The 20970-nt window shown below is 36.8% G+C and overlaps 1 protein-coding gene across 2 annotated transcripts in view; it reads right to left on the bottom strand.

Annotated features, from left to right (window-relative positions):
• Positions 1-20970, bottom strand: part of GALNT1 (polypeptide N-acetylgalactosaminyltransferase 1) — a 44058-nt gene that overhangs the window by 10990 nt on the left and 12098 nt on the right. For both annotated transcript variants that reach the window (XM_010076366.1, XM_010076367.1), the window contains exons 3-7: positions 11702-11868; positions 4368-4575; positions 2655-2825; positions 2045-2162; positions 896-1076 (exon numbers count right to left, since the gene is read on the bottom strand). In XM_010076366.1, the coding sequence (XP_010074668.1) occupies positions 896-1076; positions 2045-2162; positions 2655-2825; positions 4368-4575; positions 11702-11868 (845 nt within the window). The remainder of the gene's footprint in view (positions 1-895; positions 1077-2044; positions 2163-2654; positions 2826-4367; positions 4576-11701; positions 11869-20970) is intronic.

The following is a 20970-nucleotide window of genomic DNA, read 5'->3' as shown; positions in this document are numbered from 1 at the left end:
CTGTAATTTAAAATTTGACACTGTTCAGACTCATACTACATTGTATTACAGCTTTTAGATTTCAATACTAATGCAGGCTTAACCAGTAAGTCATAAGGAAATACTAGTTTTAAGTATACGTCTTTGGAAAAGCAGATGTGGCATACAGAATTACCATTTAGTATTTAAAGTTGAATGTCTATAATATCTCAAGTATTTAGAGAGGATGACTGTTCCTACCCAAAGTTTTTTTTCTCTTTGTTTTTTTTGAACAACAGCAAATATATCCTGTAGTGGAAAGTAATAATTCAGTATTTCCTAGGCTTCCTTTCTTTTCCTGAAATTTTTTTTCAGAAAGTTTGAGTTCATAGGAAATTTGCTCTCATATTTTACATCCTCTTGTTTTGTTAACATCCATTTTAAGAAACATAATAAATATCACAGTCAAGTAGATTGGCAACCTGCCCTTATACTCTGGATAGTGAAGTCCAACCTCTACCAAGCCAGATAATGTTATCTTTTGCCACTCCTGCTACAGGGTTTCACTTAAATCACTTCTGATCTGTTCAACCTGGAATGCCTACAACACAGAAGCCAGAGGCCAAACTCCATCACATTATGAGATATATTTAGATGGCCAGTTTTCAGCACTACAGTTGAGCTCTTTGATGTTCCACTAAGCTTTAATTCTATATCAGATGAAGCTCATTCACAAATTACGTTAATGTTTTAAGAAAAAAAAATAAGATTACTGCAGGGAACATCTCTGGCTAACAAAATTATTTTTCAATGAAGACCTTTAATTTTGTACGTCTTACATGAGCTTTGTCTTACAAATTCCAAAACAGTAACATTTAAATATTTATGTTTTTCCCTGTAGCAATAACAGTTTTCTTATAACCAAAGACTTGCTCACCTGGGGAAATGATGTAAAAAAAGTTTTTGAATTCATCCATCCAGACTTCTGCAAGCCTCCTGTTATTTTTGTTGATTATCTGCCCTGTACCTCCTGGAAAAGTGTATGGTGTTGCTTTTCTGAACACATGACCAACATGTGAACAAGTTACAATTTCCAAAGTGCCACCACACTGCCAAATCTGAAAGTGACAGAACAATTACTGTATAGATTCAAGTGGTTAAAAAAAAACAAACGTTAATCATTTGCTTATGTTCAAATTAGAGAAACAACATCAGTTGAGGTCTAGACAAATACATACTGCATAGAAGAGAAATGTATGCCTGTTTCCTGCTCAACAGATAAAGATGCTCACAAGCCTGAGTAAGGTAGCAAAAGAAAGAGTATGACAGGCTTCACAGCAACAATGCATCATCAAGAGACTACTCTAGAGAACTGGGCAAGCTGACAGTGAAAGAAGGAAAAAGCTCACATGAATCACAGGGAAGTAACAGGTGGTAATCTGTCAAAAAAAGTCCAGTATAAAACAAAATCTCCATGTAAATAAAACCATTAACTTCCCAAGTAAAGTTTCAGAAAATATTTTCAACTTTATTTTGGACCTCTAAAAATGTCAGATTCAGAAAGCTGAACTACTTCAGAAGTATCCACCTATATACTCTGAACTGGTAAATAAAACAAAAGGAAATAGTACCAATTTGTTAGGAATGAAAGCAAGAACAGTGCTGATTAGGTCCACATCCAAATGAACATATGCAATCATTAAGTTAGAAAACAGCAAGAAGAGAGAGTTTGTAACAGAGGTGCTCATATTTCACTGATACATTAAACCATACACTGATGGCATCACCCTTAACTTATGCTCCCCCAATTAGCTTTTCTAACTGAACTCTTTGTAACACACATGCATTCGTTCTTCAGAATGACCATCCCAATCTTTTAACCGCAACGTTTTGCCATCTGTTTACCATGCACTTTTCACTGACAGATACAGTCTTTGGGTATCTCCACTGGACAAACTTGACAGAAAGTGAAGTGCTAACCACAACAGGAGAGAACACTGACGCAGACAACAGATTTGTATTTTACAGAACTCAAGATGCACTGTCTTGAGTAATAAAACACTGAAAAGAGAAGAGCTTTACCCACCCTGAAAGAGATTTCTAAGTTTTCTCCACCCCAAATATCCATTCCAGCATCATATGTTCCAATTTCCTGAAAGTAATCTCTGTCTATTGAAAAAAGACCTCCTGCCATTGTAGGTGTCCTGGGGGTGGGAAAAAAGACAAAAAAGCATCAGTCACTATGAAAATCTATACTTAAATACATCTCACGCTTTCACTGACAAAACAGCTTTTTATTTCCCAAGTTCCTAATATGTTCTTTCTCAGTAGGCTTCCATCCAAATTCAGTTACCACTGATGTACTCACAAGCTCAAAATTTTCCAGAGATGGAATCAGTTAGTTACAGTTCTCCTTATTTTCTCACTTCAAATCAGAGTCCAGATAGAGCAACAGCACCTAGAAAGCTGCTGCCATTCCTGAGAAAGACTTCTGCCTCCACTGCTGGTAACTCATAAAAAGTAAACCAGCTTCTTTAAGGAAGTGGCCTGCTTACTTTCACTATTATTGCTTCATACAAGAAAATTGTACAGTCAGGGTTACAGTAAGTTTAAGCACTTACTTAGAAAGTTAACCTAGAAAGGATATGAATAAACATCAGGTGAACATTTTACCAAATTCAATAATTTCTTATTACCTAACAGGAAGGGTTCGATCTCCTTTCCGTCGATCCATCTCTCTCTGAGGAACAGGATACCAACGAAAATTCAACTTCCAGTTGAATCCACCATAGGTCATGTCGGAACCTGCCATATATTCGAAGGTGTCATCGCTAATTACGTCAATGATGGGACACACTACTGTTCTCCTAGAAAAACAGAAGAACCAAAACCTATCAATTAAAGTGTCAAAAAAGGTGTTCGGGTTTTTTTAATTTTGTTTTTAACACATACAGCTTAAGTTTTCATAGTGCCACCTCTTAACAATGGTACTCAACAGATTATTACCATGAAACGTATTCAAATTCTGTCTTGCTAGTTAGAGTTAATTCATCTAAAGGAAAATGTGTTTTTCTGATACAATTTTGGCACTACTAGCTCTTTTTTAAAATAATAGTTGCATTATTAGCAGTAATAAATATTCATCCCTCTGTAGATGGAAAAATTGATCACAGCTTTCTCAGTGCTACAGAGTGACTGTATAGAGAACCAGAGGTTTCTGTTTCTAGTTAAGTGGTCAAAGTAACGCACGTTTTGAAATTAAAACTTGGTCATTAGCTCTGAAGAAGTATCCTTATATGACCTCTGGATGAAGAAATTATAGTCACTGTTAACAAAGTATAACTACTGCATCAAACTTGACAGAAAGAGGCCTCCTTGCCCACTGTCCTGACACTATTATGACATATGCTCAAAGAAACTAATTCTAATAATCTTAAAGACACTTAAGTAACCATCCTCAAGCAGGCTTCCTCTCACAGAAAGCTCTGTGAAAAGATTCAGGGGTTGCAAATAAATCAGGACTTACTTAGTTGAACCATTTGCACAAATTGTTACAATATGATGTCTTAGCACAGTTCTGAACAAAAATTACTTATTACTTGTAGTTTTTCATCATGTAGTGCTGTATTTTATAACGTTAAATTTTAAAAGTGATTTTTATCTATAAACATACGAACAGAACAGAGGTCAGTAACGTCATACTTAATGTCTAGTCTATTTAATATGCTGTTTACTAACAGACTAATGTACAACTACAGAGTTATTGCTCAGATGTATGAATGTTTATTATAAAGAAGACCATTCTCTCACTTCCCCCCACCCCCAATACAATTTCCATCACACTGTCATGGATGTGTTGTAAATATTGACTTATGATAGAAATAGAAAACTATGGTACTGCAGTGTAGATCAGTATGATTCCAGTAACGGAACTTTAGAAAATGCAACTCATAAGACCAAGTAACAGCACAGAATTCTACAATACAAACACATTACAAAATAAAGAAATCACAATGAGAACCTGAAAACAGTAAACCTGATAGTTTTTGCTCACAGTGTTGGTGTTACATGAGATCAAGGCTCCATTTCTTCCTCAAGAATATCTTCCCAAATTCATGAATGGGCCAGGCTGCAGATGGAAGATCTCAAATTCCACTGCTCTCTCAACTCCATTCATGCTCAGGTCTCCTGCTATTTAACACATTATCCCATGTATCCCAATATAAGCTTCACTTTAAACCAAGTTTTACTTTTTAAAAGTTGTACTGAATTAGCCTTTTATCCTTACACCAATTAGAATTTGTCCAGCCCTTCAGAAAGCAGATATTTACTTGTAGGATATATTCTAGTACTTGGAACATTTTTAAATAATTAAAAAACCCAATATGGACCAATAGATAGGTAATTACCTGTCAGCTTTGATCCTTGCCAGCAGAGGTTCAAGCCAGCCTACTGTACATTCACAATGAGCATCTAAGAAGGTGATGACCTGGCCTTTAGAAGCAGCAGCTCCCTTTAATCTGGCTCTAATCAATCCAGAACGCTGTTCCATTCGAATCACATGAACAGGTACTTTTAATTTTCTCACATAGTTCTCCAGCGGTCTTTTCAAGAAGTCTGCAAACAACGTCCAAAACCATGGAAACAGTCACTTACATAGTTAAGCTTTTTTTTTTTTAATTAAGAAACTTGAACTGAGAGAAATTTCTTTGTTTCTTTTTATCCTTTTCATACTTTCTCAGCTAGTTTCCTCTGCTGCTTATTCTACACTTCACAAAATGCCCTTCCACACCTCCATGTGTTTCACTTGCTATAGACAGAAGTTCTTCCTCCTCTTCATTTCTTCATTATGGGAAACACAAAAATGTAGAATGCTTACTCAGAAACCAGATGGGATAGGCAAGTTTTTATTTTTGAGTGGATGTGACTCTTACTTTCAAAAACATGTATAAGTGTTCTTGGACATAACACTTATCTACCAAGAAAATACAGAAAATGATCCGACTAGCTGAACATAATGAATTACCTCCTACAGCAACGTAACTTACAGATAACTTATTTGCAAGCAGTTTAAAACATGACCAAATCTATTTTTCAATTGTGCTTTCTTTTTTTTTTTGGCTAACATATTTTCTATAAAATTATCAGTATAACACCTAAAAACAAAAATGAAGAAAAAAATCAGCTATACATAAATGAATATCTGTAACACCAACAAACCTCAGCCTAGCTGAGAAACAAATTATTCAAAATACAACAGCTATAACTGACTACCACATGACTAGAGACTCAAAATTACTTGCATTACGAAGAGCTGACAAATGAACAAATTTCCCATTGCCAGGCACAGTTTTTGACCATTGTGAAAAATCAGACTCTGCTAGACGATGCCAAAGGAAGAAGAAATAATTGAGGGAGAATGCAATTGACAGTCACAGAAACAGATTTCTGCAATAACTTGCAGATTTCCAATCTGTAAAAAAGGCAAAACAGTCTTGTAACACAGGTACGGAATATATTAGAGGGGCACATGGGAGTTGTACTAGAACAGTGCAAAGCCTGTAGTAGGATTTAGTGTAAGATAGCAAGTACCTCATACAAGAATAAATATGACACTAGATGGGGAAAAAAAGCATGGCATGAACCTTTTCAGGCTGTTTTGTAAATCTCAAGAGGCAGAGCTGACCTGAGGGTGATTACCATTCCTTAACACTGCTCCGGATGAATGAGTTCCAATTGCCTCCTCATTTTTTTCTATGCATTGTTGGACTGTCACCAAAACCCACAGAAATAAGTTCTGACACATCTTGAAAACTGAACTGTGCTAGAAGAGCCTAACAGTTTGATAGATCTTAAGTGTCTGTCTCCAGAGAAACTCAAAGCAAGTTAATTCTTATTGTGCACATTAAGAGAGATTCAAATTAATAAATGTTTATGAGTACAAACCAAGTGTACATGTCTGAACATTTTGCAGGCCTTTTGGGGGTGAGCACAAAGATCATTTGTCTGTCTGAGTCTGTAGCAAATATAATCTCATCTCTTTACAGTGTAGTTTTCCAAAGCCACTAATTCAAAAGAACATTTATAGTTTTAATGTATATGGCTTCCATGACATGCACAAATAGAATACAATGGTAAAGCATTTCTCTCCAAGATAGCCATCTCATGAGCAAGTCACACAAATCAGCATGTTCCTCTGCACATTTCAGGTGTAGTAATGATAAGCTTTTGAAGTAGTTCTAACTACTTAAAGCTGAACGAATACGGACTGCTCCTTGAATGCAGTTACATTAACAGAATGGTAACATTCTGCTAGGAAGAAGACAGAAAAAGATTTCAATAATACAGCTGCCAGTCAAGAACTGTCAGAAACAGAAAGTTACATTACAGAAAGTCATGGTCAACATGTTACATATAAAAATCTTAAGTCCTACTGACATTTTCCCTGTAAAGTATTTCAAACTTCAATTTATCTTTTCAAGTACTTTTCAATTTTTTTCTCTATGAAACAGTCACAGACGTGTAAATTTTTCACTACAGAGGGAACAGGGTCAAGAACAGTCCTTCTCTCAATATTTAACCATGTCCACAAAAATATTTTCATCAACTACCTTGTTCAAAACTCCAGAAGGAAGTATTCCTAAAAACAAAACATTGTGCCAGACATTCAGTAACTGTGCCCTTAAAATATTACTAGAAATTCAGCAAAATAAGGAAAGAGTTAAAGCTTGATGCCTCATGCCTACAAAAGCATGGAAAATAACTTGGGCACCAAGATTTCTGGTGCTTCTCTGCTACCAGGAGTTAGGGTTAAATGCTCAAATCTAAGCAGCATATTTTCCTTCCAGAGCACACTCTCTTTGAGTGATACACATCACTCACAAAATGATCCCTTAGTTCAAGTACCGAGAATCTAGAGTTTTGGAGCAGTCATCCATCCAGAAATTGGTAACAAGGTGGTACTCGCTTTTTTTCTTTAAAAAAAATAAATAAGATTTGAATAGTCTTTTAATGCATGCAATACATTTTGGTCTACAAGAAATGCCAGAATCAAGCTGTACAGATTATTTTCTATACAAACCTATTAGTTATATTCATACTAAACCCTATATTAAACACTCAAACGAAAAGTCTTATGCATCACAGAGTCAGATGTTTACAAGTGACCCAGGATGACAGCTGAGTAAATTTTTAGCACTGCCTCATACACTTCAGAGACTGAGGTTTTGGTAATAAAAAAACCCCACAAACCATAAATACTTCTACTTGGGTACAATAATTCATGTATTTTAAGAGGCATAACTTTCGTTTAATTTTAACTCCTTCTGCTGGATATTCCTTTCAAACTTTTTCTGTATCAAAAGGTTGTGCATTTTTACCCAGGACTATGGACAGTTTAAAGAGCATCTGTGGCAGTAGCATAACTAAGAAAGCAAAAAAAGCAAATGTGTTCAGTTGAAGTCAAATAAGTGCATAAGCTGAAAAACACCCTGCCAATTCTATTATTGAGTCACATTTATACTAATATAAATGAAAAATTAAGTTTCAAACAATTTTTTATTAAACTACAATAAAACACAGGTTTATCACATACAAGCATGCAAACAGTTTTAAGAAGTGTGAATACTTTTATAAGACATTATTAGCAGGAATTTAGGTTTGGTTACATTGCTTTGATCTGCATCTCTATAACTTCTGCAAGTATATTCTATCCTGATGAAATCTGCCTGCAACGCTTGGCCATTCAGTGCTGACCTAGGTTTAAGTACTGACTAAACTTGATTTCTCCCATTAACCTTTTTTTTTAATAGTTACCAAAGATCAGTAATTAAAAAGAAAACATGGAATTCTGATCAGTACCTAGAGAACAACATAGCAGAACTAGAAAAATACGGATTAGATGGATGGACAACCTGCTGGCTAAGGAACTTGCCAGCTGGTTGCACTCAGAGTTGCGGTCAACAGCTCCTTGTCCGAATGAAGACCAGTGATGGGTGGCATTCCTCAGGGATCAGTACTGGGACCAGTGCTACTCAACATCTTTGTCGGCAACATGGACAGTGGGATTGAGTGCACCCTCAGCAAGTTTGCCAATGACACCAAGCTGTGTGGTGCAGACAACACGCAGGAGGGAAAGGATGCCATCCAGAGGAACCTGGACAGGCCCACATGAGGTGGGCCCATGCCAACCTCATGACGTTCAACAAAGCCAAGTGCAAGGTCCTGCACATGGGCTGAGGCAATCACAAGCACAAATCAGGCTGGGTGGAGAACGGATTGAGTGCAGCCCGGAGGAGAAGGGTTTGGGGGTGCCAGTAGATAGAAAACTGAACATGAACCGGCAGTGTGCACTTGCAGCCCAGAATGCCAACTGGATCCTGGGCTGCATCAAGAGAAGCGAGACTAGCAGGTCGAGGGAGGCGATTCTCCCCTTCTACTCTGCTCTCATGAGACCACACCTGGAGTACTGTGTCCAGCTCTGGGCCCCCCAACGCAAGAAGGATGTTGAGCGTTTCGAGCGGGTCCAGAGAAGGGCCATGAAGATGATCAGAGGGGTAGAACACATCCCCTGTGAGGACAGGCTGAGAGAGTTGGGGTTGTTCAGCCTGGAAAAGAGAAGGCTCCAGGGGGACCTTATAGCAGCCTTCCAGTACCTAAAGCAAGCCTACAGGAGAGATGGGGAAACACTCTTTATCAGGGAGTGTAGTGATAGGACGAGGCGTAATAGCTTTAAACTAAAAGACGGTAGATTACGACCAGATATTAGGAAGAAATTCTTTACTGTGAGGGTGGTGAGACAGTGGAACAGGTTGCCCAGGGAAGTTGTGGATGCCCCATCCCTGGAGGTGTTCAAGGCCAGGCTGGGTGAGGCTTTGAGCAACCTGGTCTAGTGGAGGGTGTCCCTGCCCATGGCAGGGGGGTTGGAACCAGATGGTATTTAAGGTCCCTTCCAACCCAAACCATTCTATGATTCTATGATTTTTCTTGTTTCTCCAAAGCTTTTGATGTCAATAAGTGGGTGACATTATGCAAATTCATTCTTCTAAGAGCATGACACTAGCAGGTACAAAGTGTGCTTCAGGCAGACTGAATGCTTACTTTATTCCAATTAAATTGACTCTGATGCTAGCATTCAAAATACACTGCTCAGACTGAACATTTTCTTTTTCTGGAAACATCTGCTGTTTTAGTTCAACACAAACAGAATGCTTAAGTAGCATATGCTAAACCCTTCAAATTTTCAGTCATCATACCCTTCTGTTTGGTTTAATGTAAAAACATGCTTGCTGGAATCATAACAAGTTCTTGGAAAACAAAACAAAAAACTTTCAGTAATTGTTGAAAATAACTACAAATAGATGCCTGACTTATTTCAAAACTAAATATTGGAACAGGTTCAATAACAACACCAAGAAAGGTCTGAAATGCTACGTCTGTCAGCCTAGAACTAAGTTACCTTGCTTTTACTACCTAACCCAAACAGATAAACAGAAAAGTTATCTAAAGAAAGCCATATGCTCTTTCAACTGGACCATAATTGTACTTCATGATGAGGACATGGCTACTGCTATGTTAAAATTGATCTTTTTTCTCAAACAGAAATTGAAGAGGTAAAAAACAAGAAATATTATCTTTACATAATTTTAATATTAGTTTGCTCTTTATTTCTACATCATATTGAAAACTGTTTTGTCACAATTAGTCATTAGCACTGATTCAAATTACTGACAAGGACTGACAAATGAAAGAGTGCACTTCCAATAAGCTTTGTTTTCCTAGCAAGAATCTGTGCCCAAAAGCTAACTAACCAAAACAAATGTACAATCTCTGATCCATTAAAGAAGCATATACCTGTACAATAACCTAGTATAGGCACTCAGAATCCAAATATCAGCATCCACATTAAAGACAGGACTGTTCCCGGGAACAACACCAAGAGGAGTGGGAAGTTTCAAACGCATTAGAACAAAAAAAATCTAGCATTTATATAGAGGTTGAAAAAGTACAAGAAACTGTGGGGTGTAATTACAAATTCCCCACAAGTGCAAACAGTGAAAATTTGATCTTGTGCCTTTCTAAAAGCAAAAGTTAATCACAGCTCCCATCTAACCTGAAAAACATTTATGCGCAGTGTTGCCCTTCGCATGGGCACTCGTTCCCTGCTGCCAGAACATAACTGTATTTAAGGCCTCTGTCCTTTCTTTCAAATTTCACTGAAATTGTCTGAAGCAGTTAAAGTTAGAATGAGGTAAGAAAGCAAAAGCAAGAGAGTGTGTGCAAACACATTCTGAGTGCATGAGCTATGCTTCCTTAGGAAGACAGGTTGGGCAGAGCTCAGTTAGCTGATACGAGCTTTCTTTAGGCTGCTCAGCTACTCAGCAACCAGCTATACTCTAGACCTACATAGTTTGGAATAGGTCAGTGAATATGCTTAGGCATCACGCACACGTGCAACCCGAAGATTAAATTCATTACACTTTCTACCGCGTTAGGTATGAAGTGCAAAAATCCACTCCTGAAGGTCCTTCACTACAAAAAAATCCCGTTAACCACTGTATTGGTTACTATCATAAAACCGCCTGTTAAGTATTGTAATCCACGCACCATAATGCTACTTAGGCCATATGATCTGAAATCCAGTGTCTCTCTTCACACATAGATCTTGTTCGGACAGATCTTGTTGTCTGGACAACAGTCAGCCATCTCACTCTGAAGCTGGAATTACCATAAGCAGGAGAATACAGATTTTGCAGCACTGGAATCAGAAGCATCAGGCAGAGATGTCAGCATGCTGGGTGTAAAACCCTTCCATGACTAAAGCATGGGAATTCCTGCTCATACAGATAACAGCCTCCAACTGGAGGCTGCCAAGACTTTTTTTCTAGTGACCCTAGTGGAAAACTTCCAATGTAGAAATATAGAAAAAAGGTGATTCAATATAAAAATATAGAAATGTTTAAGATTAAAAAGATCCCTCTCATCTGAATTTACAAATACAAGAAAAAAAAATCCCTCAAGTTATACTTTATAACCCAAACCACTGAGTAAGATTAAGCAAGGAACAAGCCTAACTGGCAACTATTAACCAAAATGAAGTATCAGGTATTGTCTAGAATTTTATTTTTATTTCTACTATATTGTAATTTTCAAAAAAATATGAAAAATCTAAATAAAGTTATTTTATTTTAAGAAAAAATCAGCTTCAAGTTTTGTCTATTAACTTCATTACACATGGTAAGTTTCATGTTGTAGCATGGAATTTTCAACTGAAACACTAGTTATTAAAAAGTGGAAGCTCTTACATCATAGAAACTTAATTTCAACTTCCCATGAACTGAATAATCAAAATTAATCCCTCTGCCAAGCTTGACGGTGGTAGTTACAGTAAATTTGGATGTGAGGAACAGAGTCGCCTTTGCTATTATTCACCAGCTGATTCAAGTGTTAAATGCCCTCAAACTTTAGGAATGTGTTAAAATTCTAAATGCGAAACATGAAAGTTATAATAGAATAAACCCATTAGCAAACACAAACCATACACTGTCAACAGAAAAGTAAACAGATACTTACACCAGTTTTCAGTGGAGAATCACCCACCTATATTTCAAAACCGGTATTGCTCACTCTGCCTTTCCCTGCCCCAGCTACTGTGTTTTGCTGAGAAGAGATGAGCTCGTGGAAAGTCAGCCTCAATTTTTGAAGTAAAAAGCACAGCAAGCTACAGCATCAACGTTATCATTACCTCTTTCACTGGCGTCATCAACGAGGACGATTTCTTCCAGCATGTGCCGTGGTGACCGGTTTATCACACTGTGAACAGTTCGTAGAAGTGTGCTCCAAGCCTCATTGTGAAAAACAATGACAACACTTGTTGTGGGAAGGTTGTCTACATACACCTTTGTTTTACACCTGTAAACAAAAATATGGCATATATTTGTAAAGGTCAAGGCTTCAGTTAGAACTGCAATTTTGAGGTTTATTTCTGAGTATCAATACTAACATTCATGACAGATCAATTGTATGCAAAGTATGACAAAGGAGCAAACAGTGCACATATTTTTACCTGAAAACCACCCTTTTATGTATACATCTACATATTCCATCCTGCCACTAAGAAAGGAGAATCTCAGTTCAACAATCAATTCTAGAAATGAAAGACACATCTATACGGCTAGCGCATGGAGATAACAGATGATTTACTTCCACTACCCCTGTTTTGTGGAGGGTAACATGTCCAGATACACTAATCCAAGCCCCTATTTAAGCTTGCATTCCTTCAGAGGACAAAGGGGAAACCCTAGTACTGTAGTGGGGGACAGAGAGGGAATGGAGAGAGACACAAGATAAGAAATGGCAAAATTAAACTACGAAGTAAATGCAATTAAAAGTATATAATGAACAAAACCAGATAATAACTAAAAGAGGTAAAGAATTCTGGACACAGTTCATGTTTGGAAAAACCCAAGACTACAGGCAAGCTACCTATAATACTGGTGAGGTAAGTATATTTCATAATTTAATGTGTTTGTATTACTCAAAGAGGGCTATTGTTTTTTCTCTCCTCATTGTATACATGTTGGAAGTGCTATAATAAAAGTTCATTGAATTAAAAGAGAATTATATTTGCATTCCAAAGTCAGCATGGAAGACCATAAATTTAGCTCTCCTAACAGCATATATAGGACATTTATGCAAAATATGACATGCACTCCAAATAAGCCTACATGCAGCCAACATTTTACATCCCACAATACTATTTCAAAACAAGTGATATTTTCAGTATATCCTAGAGAAATCAACACACTGTACATGAAGTACTAGTAACAATTCTGAAAATACAATTCTGTTCTAAAAAATAACCATTGAAATTTGTCTCTGCACAGATCTGTTCCTCCTGCACATTTAACATCACACAAAGAAACTTACATAAGATGTGATGGTACTAAACCCTTTAAGAATCAAAGTTAAAGAGATATATACAGACCTCAAACATAAGGAAAACACTGAAGTAGAAAAAAAATATATTCAGTGGAGCTTCATTCCTAAAAAAAAGCTTTTATTAGGTCCCAAATTATTGAGTCGATTCACTGTAATGTAACCCAGTCTAAATGCTATTAAAATACTTTAACAAGTACTCTTGTGTCTATCACCTGAACAATAGCAATGTTTGAGGGCTAGAGAACTACATAGTGCATATGCTCTACCCTAAACATATAAAAACAATACTGAAGAACAGCCTGCCAATATAGGATCATGGCATCAGCATCTAATCCCACCCCAAGCAGTGATACTAAGAACATCAGCCAAAACTGGGGTCCCAACATTAATATTTTATGTGCTGGGTAACTTGGTTAGCCAGAGCTCTTCTAAGTGAGAGCAGCTCTCATAGAACATTTCAGCTCTGAGGTTGCGACAAAAGCTCAGTGTGCACCGAGATCTAGATGAGATCAGTAAGTCCAGCTGCAATTGAAAAAAATATCTGGAAGAGCTTTTGTGGAATCATGTTTCATTTCTGAGAATTGAGCAGTAAGATCAGGCACTACTTGTCTTCAATATTATACTTACTTATTATAGAAGTATGGCTAAAATTAATTATTCACCACACTGAAGTGAAAATCATAAAATCTTTAGGGAAGGCATATATCCCTATCCCTTCCCTTTAGGGAAGATATATCCCTATCTTTTCCAATTCAATTCACATATAAAAAAAACTTGCAAAGCATGCCAACTGATGAAGTTATTTCTGTGATATCACTTGAAAAATAAAATAGCTTTTTCACAAAAATGCTATGAATTTTAGATTAAAAATTCAATCATATTCAAGCCAAATAATACTTTCTCCATGTTTGTCACTTGTTCAACCTATTCTGCTACTTTAAAACCAAATTTTTAATGTTTTATTCCTTTTGCTGCACTGCACCCTAGACCAGAAAATAAGAGTGATTGCAGACCTTCAGCTACAGCAGTAACACAAATCCTTGAATTGTTCCTCTACTTTTTGGCAGAACATTTGTAAAAAAAGTTGAGAGAGGCCTGTTAGCAGTTCTCTGTGAAAAGCAATGACAATGTGTCATTCACCAGGAATATCTTGCTGTGGTGGCCACAGGATCTACTATTGTAATATGAAACCTCTGATCTCCAGCCTTGCCTTTTTAAAATAATTTTACAGAAGATTTTATTTTACTAAGCTCAGATCAATGAATTGGTATAATAAAAGCCAGCCAAGTGGTCAAAGACTAGAATCTTTATAAACCATTGCATCGTCTCAAGTCAAAGATCCATTTAAGATCCGACTTTGAAGGGGAACTTTTTAGCACTAAGAGGAAGGCTTACAGGAGTTTTTTGGGACACCCCTCCTCCCTGCAAGGCATTCCCACTGCCCTGTCCTGCAGATGATGAACATCCTCCTTTCTACAACCAGACTTGCCTGTTTTCACCCTCAGAGATCAACCCTTTCTGGGGTAACAATTTACAAGTGACCCTAGACTGGCTTGTTTACCACCATGTAAAATGCTGCCATGCCTAACACAAGGATGTTTCATAACAAAACTGGCTTGGAAAGTTTTGAATGCTTCTCTTAATAAAGTGTTTGGTGTGAAGTTATTCTGGAAAGATTCATTGACGCAGGCAGCATAAAAGAAAGAATTAATAGTACAATATCTGATTTTTAATAGTCCTTCCACCTGCCTTTCTATAGATATGTTTTAGCTATATTTGCACAAATTTCTGTGAATACATACAAATAAAACCCCCTGGTTTTAATTTTGAAGATGGGCACGTACACTCCTTCGCCCCCCAGGAACATATTTCTGCAGAACATAAAACAAAACAGTTGACACCTGTGATTAGAGCATTATCCTTCTATTTAAACGTCATGGTTTATTCTTACTAACATTTAAATTAAGAATCCTTTTTGTCTTTCATTTGAAAACAAAAAGGGATCATTAAGAATTTAAAATACAGCATTAGTTTCAACCAACAGTTATGCAACATTTGTAGCAGAATATAACCATGAGGGATATGACACACAGGATATGAATTAAGGATAATTTAATTTTAAATCCCTACTAATACACTATGTTCCTTTTGTTGGATCATGCCTCAAACAGTTTTAAAATTGAGTGCATAATATTAGGAAAGCATACCATCTCCAGTAATTTATGAAAGCATACCATCTCCAGTAATTTAATGAAGACTCCAAACAGCAGCTGAAAACTTCTACTTCACATGCAATATATCATCCTTTCCTTAATCTATGGCATTCATCATGCAAACTCTCAGCTAATGTGACTCCATATATTATTTAGACTGTGGAAATTCCCCCAAAATGTCAGACATTTTAAATGCAAGCAGAGACTTACTGCCCCATTACCTAAAGACACAGATAAAGAATAGGTCAGATTGTTAAAATACAATCAAGACAAAAAAAGCCTAGTCTATATGTCTTGATGCACACATTCCAATGCTCAAAACAGTCATGTTCTTTATTTCATAGCAAGCCTCCCTCCCATGCACTGAAATCCCCAACTTCAGATGCCTTGTGTTCTTCCCTGATATTTGATTTCTTGCTTTCATGTAATTAAGAAATAAAATGGAAAATAAATAAGAAATAAAATTAAAGTTATCCAAGTTCTTTAATGCCCCATCAGATTTCAGCAAAAATTAAGTTTACAAGCTATACTTGTAAAAGCTGTTTTACAAAAGAGCCACGGGACTATAAAGACATGACTATGCTCCAACCTCTATAAGCTGCTCATACACATTCTTCACAGAATTCCACCTTTTTGCAATTTTGCATTATATATTCAAAATACTTTGGCCTGGTCCTTTATAACTATACGGTTACTTATAGCTCCTTATCTTCCCAAGAGCACAAAGCAATGTAACAGGTTCAAATACTTCATAACTTGAATTGAAGTTTAATGGACTATAAGCAAAGGAAGGAGGAAGTATCCTAGCATGTGTGTGTACAACATTGCTAAATAAGAAGAGTGACAGCAAAATAAACACAAGCTGTTGTCCCTAACACCCTGTAGCCTGATTTCAAAGTTTTAAATCCATTACAACAGTTTTTAAAATGGAAGGCCAAAAGCAACTAAGAGTTGCGTTCTGCTTCTCCATTATTGTGACTTTTTGTGAAGATGTTAATTGAATCTTATACAGAAGCTATGCACATTTTAGATAGAGAGATATTTAGAAAAAAAAACTCAAGGAGAATTTTATTAAATGGATTACGCATAGCCACTTGAAAACTACCTGATGCTACTTCAAATGCATCTGAAGAGCCCCTAAATAAACTGCTCTTCCTCTCTTTCTCTTTCAGTCCAGGGTACAAATAGTCCACAGGAGACATTGTAAAAATAACCTAGAAGAGACATAAAGTAAGGCAATTCTGTCCAAATAAAATTAAGCTGTTAAATCTCAGAGTTTAAATGCTACTTCAGCACAATCTTGTAAGGAAAGAAGACAACTCTTCATCTTGTGCTTCCTACATCAGTACAACTATATATTCTCAACCCTCCTTCACATCTGGCAGAATTGGAAGCTTCTCTCTTCTCTCCTGCCAGCAAAGGAATGAGAAAAACTTACTTCACCACTGCAGGGACCGAAGAAATCTATTAGGTGATCTTATAAGATCCTTCATTTGAATTCCTCAGAAGGTGAAATTCTCTGATACCTATCTGCTCTGGTCAGTGCCCAATGCTGAGATCAACAAGGCTTACCCACCCTCACCATCAGCACCAGAGACGCTGAGGCGCCAGGAACTGGGGACGCCGCCCTTTGCTATCCAAATGTCACCCCTTCCAGTCTGCTGTTGGGACTTTCACAAGCACTTCAAACACTGCCTTAAAAAAATGCAACTGTGCAGCCATCTTATTCCAGAATATCATCTGACTTTTTATCAATACTATGAAATGGCATTAATGGATCAATTTACGTAGAAATAATTCATAGAACCCAAGATTGAGCAATACACATGTAATATTGTCATACGTTGAAAGACAAATATTTACAATATTTGCAGTGATCTGTCTGCATACCCTTCAAAGTAATGAGAAATTATTTCTGAAAGTAATATAATAAAATGGGATTTAATATCCTGATAGCTCTTACATACTTGTGTTTCATAGGCTAAAGAATCACACCCCAAAAAGCTACAAACAAGGTACAGGTCTTGTAGGAAATCAATTATACACTACCATAATGTTTATGCAGTAAGACACAATGAGGAAAACCTCATTCACTGAGGCAAAACACAAAAAAATATTTAGGTCATTCCCTAGAAAGATGTCACATTTGTATTCTGTATTAGAAATAGATGCTAAATTTCTGAATACTACAGAGCAGTTCTCTGCCTCTTCTGATGCTGCCAACAGTTTATTCTCCACAGAGGAACAATGAGAGGATAAGTAACATTGGAGTATTTTCTCAAAATACGAAATTTTCAAAACAAGACCACTCATGCTTATCTAAACACAAAAACCAATAGGCTTAGATGCTACTTGAGCCACATTTGCTATACTTGATATCAGCTTTATTCCCAGATTCCACCAGCTTTTCACAGCAACAAGGCATGACCAATAATTTGCAGCGGTTCAAAAACATTAACAGCAGTAAAACACGTATGCAATCTCTGTTTTCTAGCCCAGTGTACACAACCCAGAGCACGATGGCAAAGCACAGAGATGGAGAACAAGCAAAAGTGTCTCCTGTGCACTAAACAGATGAGCTGGGAAATCCCAGGGGAGCTTGGGCCAAAGCTCATACGTGCAGTATAACACCACAGTGCCAGTGCACTTTTGAAACCTGTACTAGCAACAGAGTGAGGCACTGGAAGAAACATATTTAGTCATCTTACAGACTTAGTGCAATCTTTTATCTTGCATGCTATAAACAGTTATAAATAAAAGCTGCAGTTATAAATAAACTGTATCCCAGAACTTCAAATTTGAAAAAGGAATAATCCAAGTCTTCCTGAAAATCATGTTAGAGGTGAAGTTTTGAGGAAATGCTACACAGCACAGCCCCTGTAATAAATCTGCTTAATATTACTGATGCAGTACAAACAGCCTACACTTCAGTATTAAAATATATTGGAACCTCTGGAAGTAAGCATCAGTATCCATAGACTTGAAAATACACATTTAATTTCTATTGAGGTTACCAAAGTTAATTCCAGATTGATAGAGAAGAAAATCAGAAAATCTGAAATTCTCTCATGAAACCTCAGGCTTTAATTACTTACATCTGATGAATATCGCTGCAGTGCCATAAAATGTCAGTACTCCATTGTTTACCTGTCCATTTATCAAAAGTTAGAGTCTGCAGTAAAGTTAATGTAATAGCTGAGGCACAGCTATGCCCAACGCGAAAACTCCTCTCTACTTAAATCATGGATGGAAACAGTTTTGAAATAAGACTCGGAGTCACCCTGAAGCTGCTGAGGCTGACCTACATTTCCATCAGAGGATAATGCCCTGTAGCAGGGGTGGCAAAGAAAGTGTCAAAATACTATAGCAAGAACAACCAGCACTCAAGTCAAGTGGTGTGTTTCTGGTAAACGCTGACTTAGTCTTTCCTGGATATGAGCAGCAGCCTCATTATATCATTATGAAGGAGGATATTAATAAATCTGCTTCTGACATCAATTTTAAGAACATTCCAAACCCTCAAATTGAAGACAATCGAGATAGATAAAGATCTAATTTTCACACAGAAACAACACGGATAAAAGGGCTAAAAGCAATACTTCTGAGAAAGATGAAATCGCTGACTGTCGTAACATGCCAAACCACTTTTCACTACCCAGGCTTTGCATGCAACCACAGTTCTAACTCGTGGCTGCACAAAGAGAAAGCACTGCAGATAAGGCTGCAACAAAACTTTACCCTACCCTGAAGCTGCTCTTCAAATCAGAACAATTTGGTTTAGAAAGAGATCTTAATTTCTAAAATTCATATCACAACTGCAATTAATCTTTCTGAACAGGTGACTTGAATGTAGGCAAATCCCTTATTCTTATTTAAACATTTCCATCCAGCCTGCTTAATGTCTCCCTTCAATAGTATTACATAATTTACCTGACATCAAGAGTATGAAATTTTCCTTTCTTCTGATCTCAAAGATTTGGATATAAGAAAGGTCGCATTATCTCATGAGTCAAGTAGAAATCTTCTTTAGACCCTGGAAACAAAATCCAAAATGGTCCTTAAAACCATTGTGGTTACAGAATTCAAGCAGAATTTCACAAAAATAATTAGCTGCATTTGACTATTTTCCTTATGCTGGAAGGGATCACAGGAAAGCATCTCTTGACAGAAGCAAGAACCATTCCGTCCTCAAAGACAAACTGAACCTCAAGTTCTCTAGCCAAATTATTATACTTGACCTATCAATTTGTATAAAGTTCAGGATATGGCTGCTCATCCAAAATGCAAGACACTCATAACTAAGAATGAGATTGCCAAGTGTTTGTGTGTATATACAGACACACACAAGTATATATGTATGCATATATGTGTGTATATATATGCTTATATATATTAATAAAAGTTTTCAGGAAGCAAGCTGATTTTTAAAGTGACTTTCTTTCCCCTCTAAACTTTCTCTAGGAAAAAGATTTATAGGTCCTTTCTTCCAGCTAACTCATTAAGTCAACGTGAACAAGAACATTTCCAAATGTTGATTCTACACTGGGCCAGTAACAAGCTATATGCACCACAAAAGCCAGATGAAAAAATATACTGGTTTGAAAGAATTGTAAAGTCTTGAATACCTCACATGCTTTCAGATTTTCAGCATAACATTGCTGAAAGTTACACTGCTGGTCATCGGATCAGCACACTTCCTTAACAAATGTCAGGTTAATTAACAACCTGGATTTCTAGCCTGTAACAAAATGTTGAATAACCTTCTGAAGTCTTCCACCACCTATGTTGACAACTTTGCTCTTCATTATCTTTTTCATCACTATGACCTGAGCTAAATGAATACCAAAAGTTCACAAAGCATGTATCACAATTTATGGAGTTACTTAAATCCCATGACCTTATAGGATTCTAGTACACATTTTCTGTAAGATTTTTTCCCCCCTATGTTCCACCTAATCCAGTGCAGCTATGGACTGCTGACAAAAGAAATAGTCCCACTTTTCACAATTACAGTTTTGTCCCATCTATCTCTTCCTTTGCACTAGATCTGGTAATCATTCAGCCAACAAAATATACGTTTTTCCACTTTTTGGTGTGCAATCCTCCATCCAGTCAGTGAATGCCAAGGCCCCACAATCGTTAGGATCAGCATCAACAGAAGCAGTGAGAAGACTTGTTTTGCTGCAGTCCACATTTATACCAGATTAGATGTAGTATAAAACTACCCCCTCAGATCTTCTCCTGAGTTAAAATAATTAGAAGAGTACACCTTCAAAAGCCTCACACAGAAGTAAAAACTTCAAGTGCTGCCATTTAAAAAAACCAGAAAACGTCTCACATATTAGTTCCAAGAGCATGCTCTTGCATCTGTGCCTTTACAAGTTTTACTATGAATAGGTTTACTCAAACTATTTTCCTCACACAGGGGTTGTGTAAATTTTATGAATGTGTCATATTATGATTCAATTGAAGTATGTTAAAGTGTACAGGAAATCAATTTGTTTTGAGAAGGTAAAAATCCAAATTCCAGTGTATTCTCACATGTATATTTCAGGCCTAAAAATCAACAACACATTTTTAAAGCACACATATGAAAACCAGATTGCAGTGCTGTAACTGAAAAGCTTTATATTTTATCATAGAATGAACAGTGCCTAAATCTAAAGCCTACTTCTAAATACTGCTCTAAGCAAAGAGACAACAGAATTTGTCATATGAAGGTCTTTGTCAGAAAGAAGCCCAGTGTAATTGCTATAACTCCACAATATTCATGTAAGTTAGACTTGGAAGACAGGCTTTTAACCCCTGAACAAAAAAATTGTCCACTTCCTCCTAATTGTGAAACTAAGCTTGTCAGCAG

The sequence above is a fragment of the Pterocles gutturalis genome, unplaced genomic scaffold (genome assembly GCF_000699245.1).
Source record: "Pterocles gutturalis isolate BGI_N339 unplaced genomic scaffold, ASM69924v1 scaffold25483, whole genome shotgun sequence".
NCBI classification, from domain to species: Eukaryota; Metazoa; Chordata; class Aves; order Pterocliformes; family Pteroclidae; genus Pterocles; species Pterocles gutturalis.
This window is presented reverse-complemented; position numbering and strand designations above follow the sequence as displayed.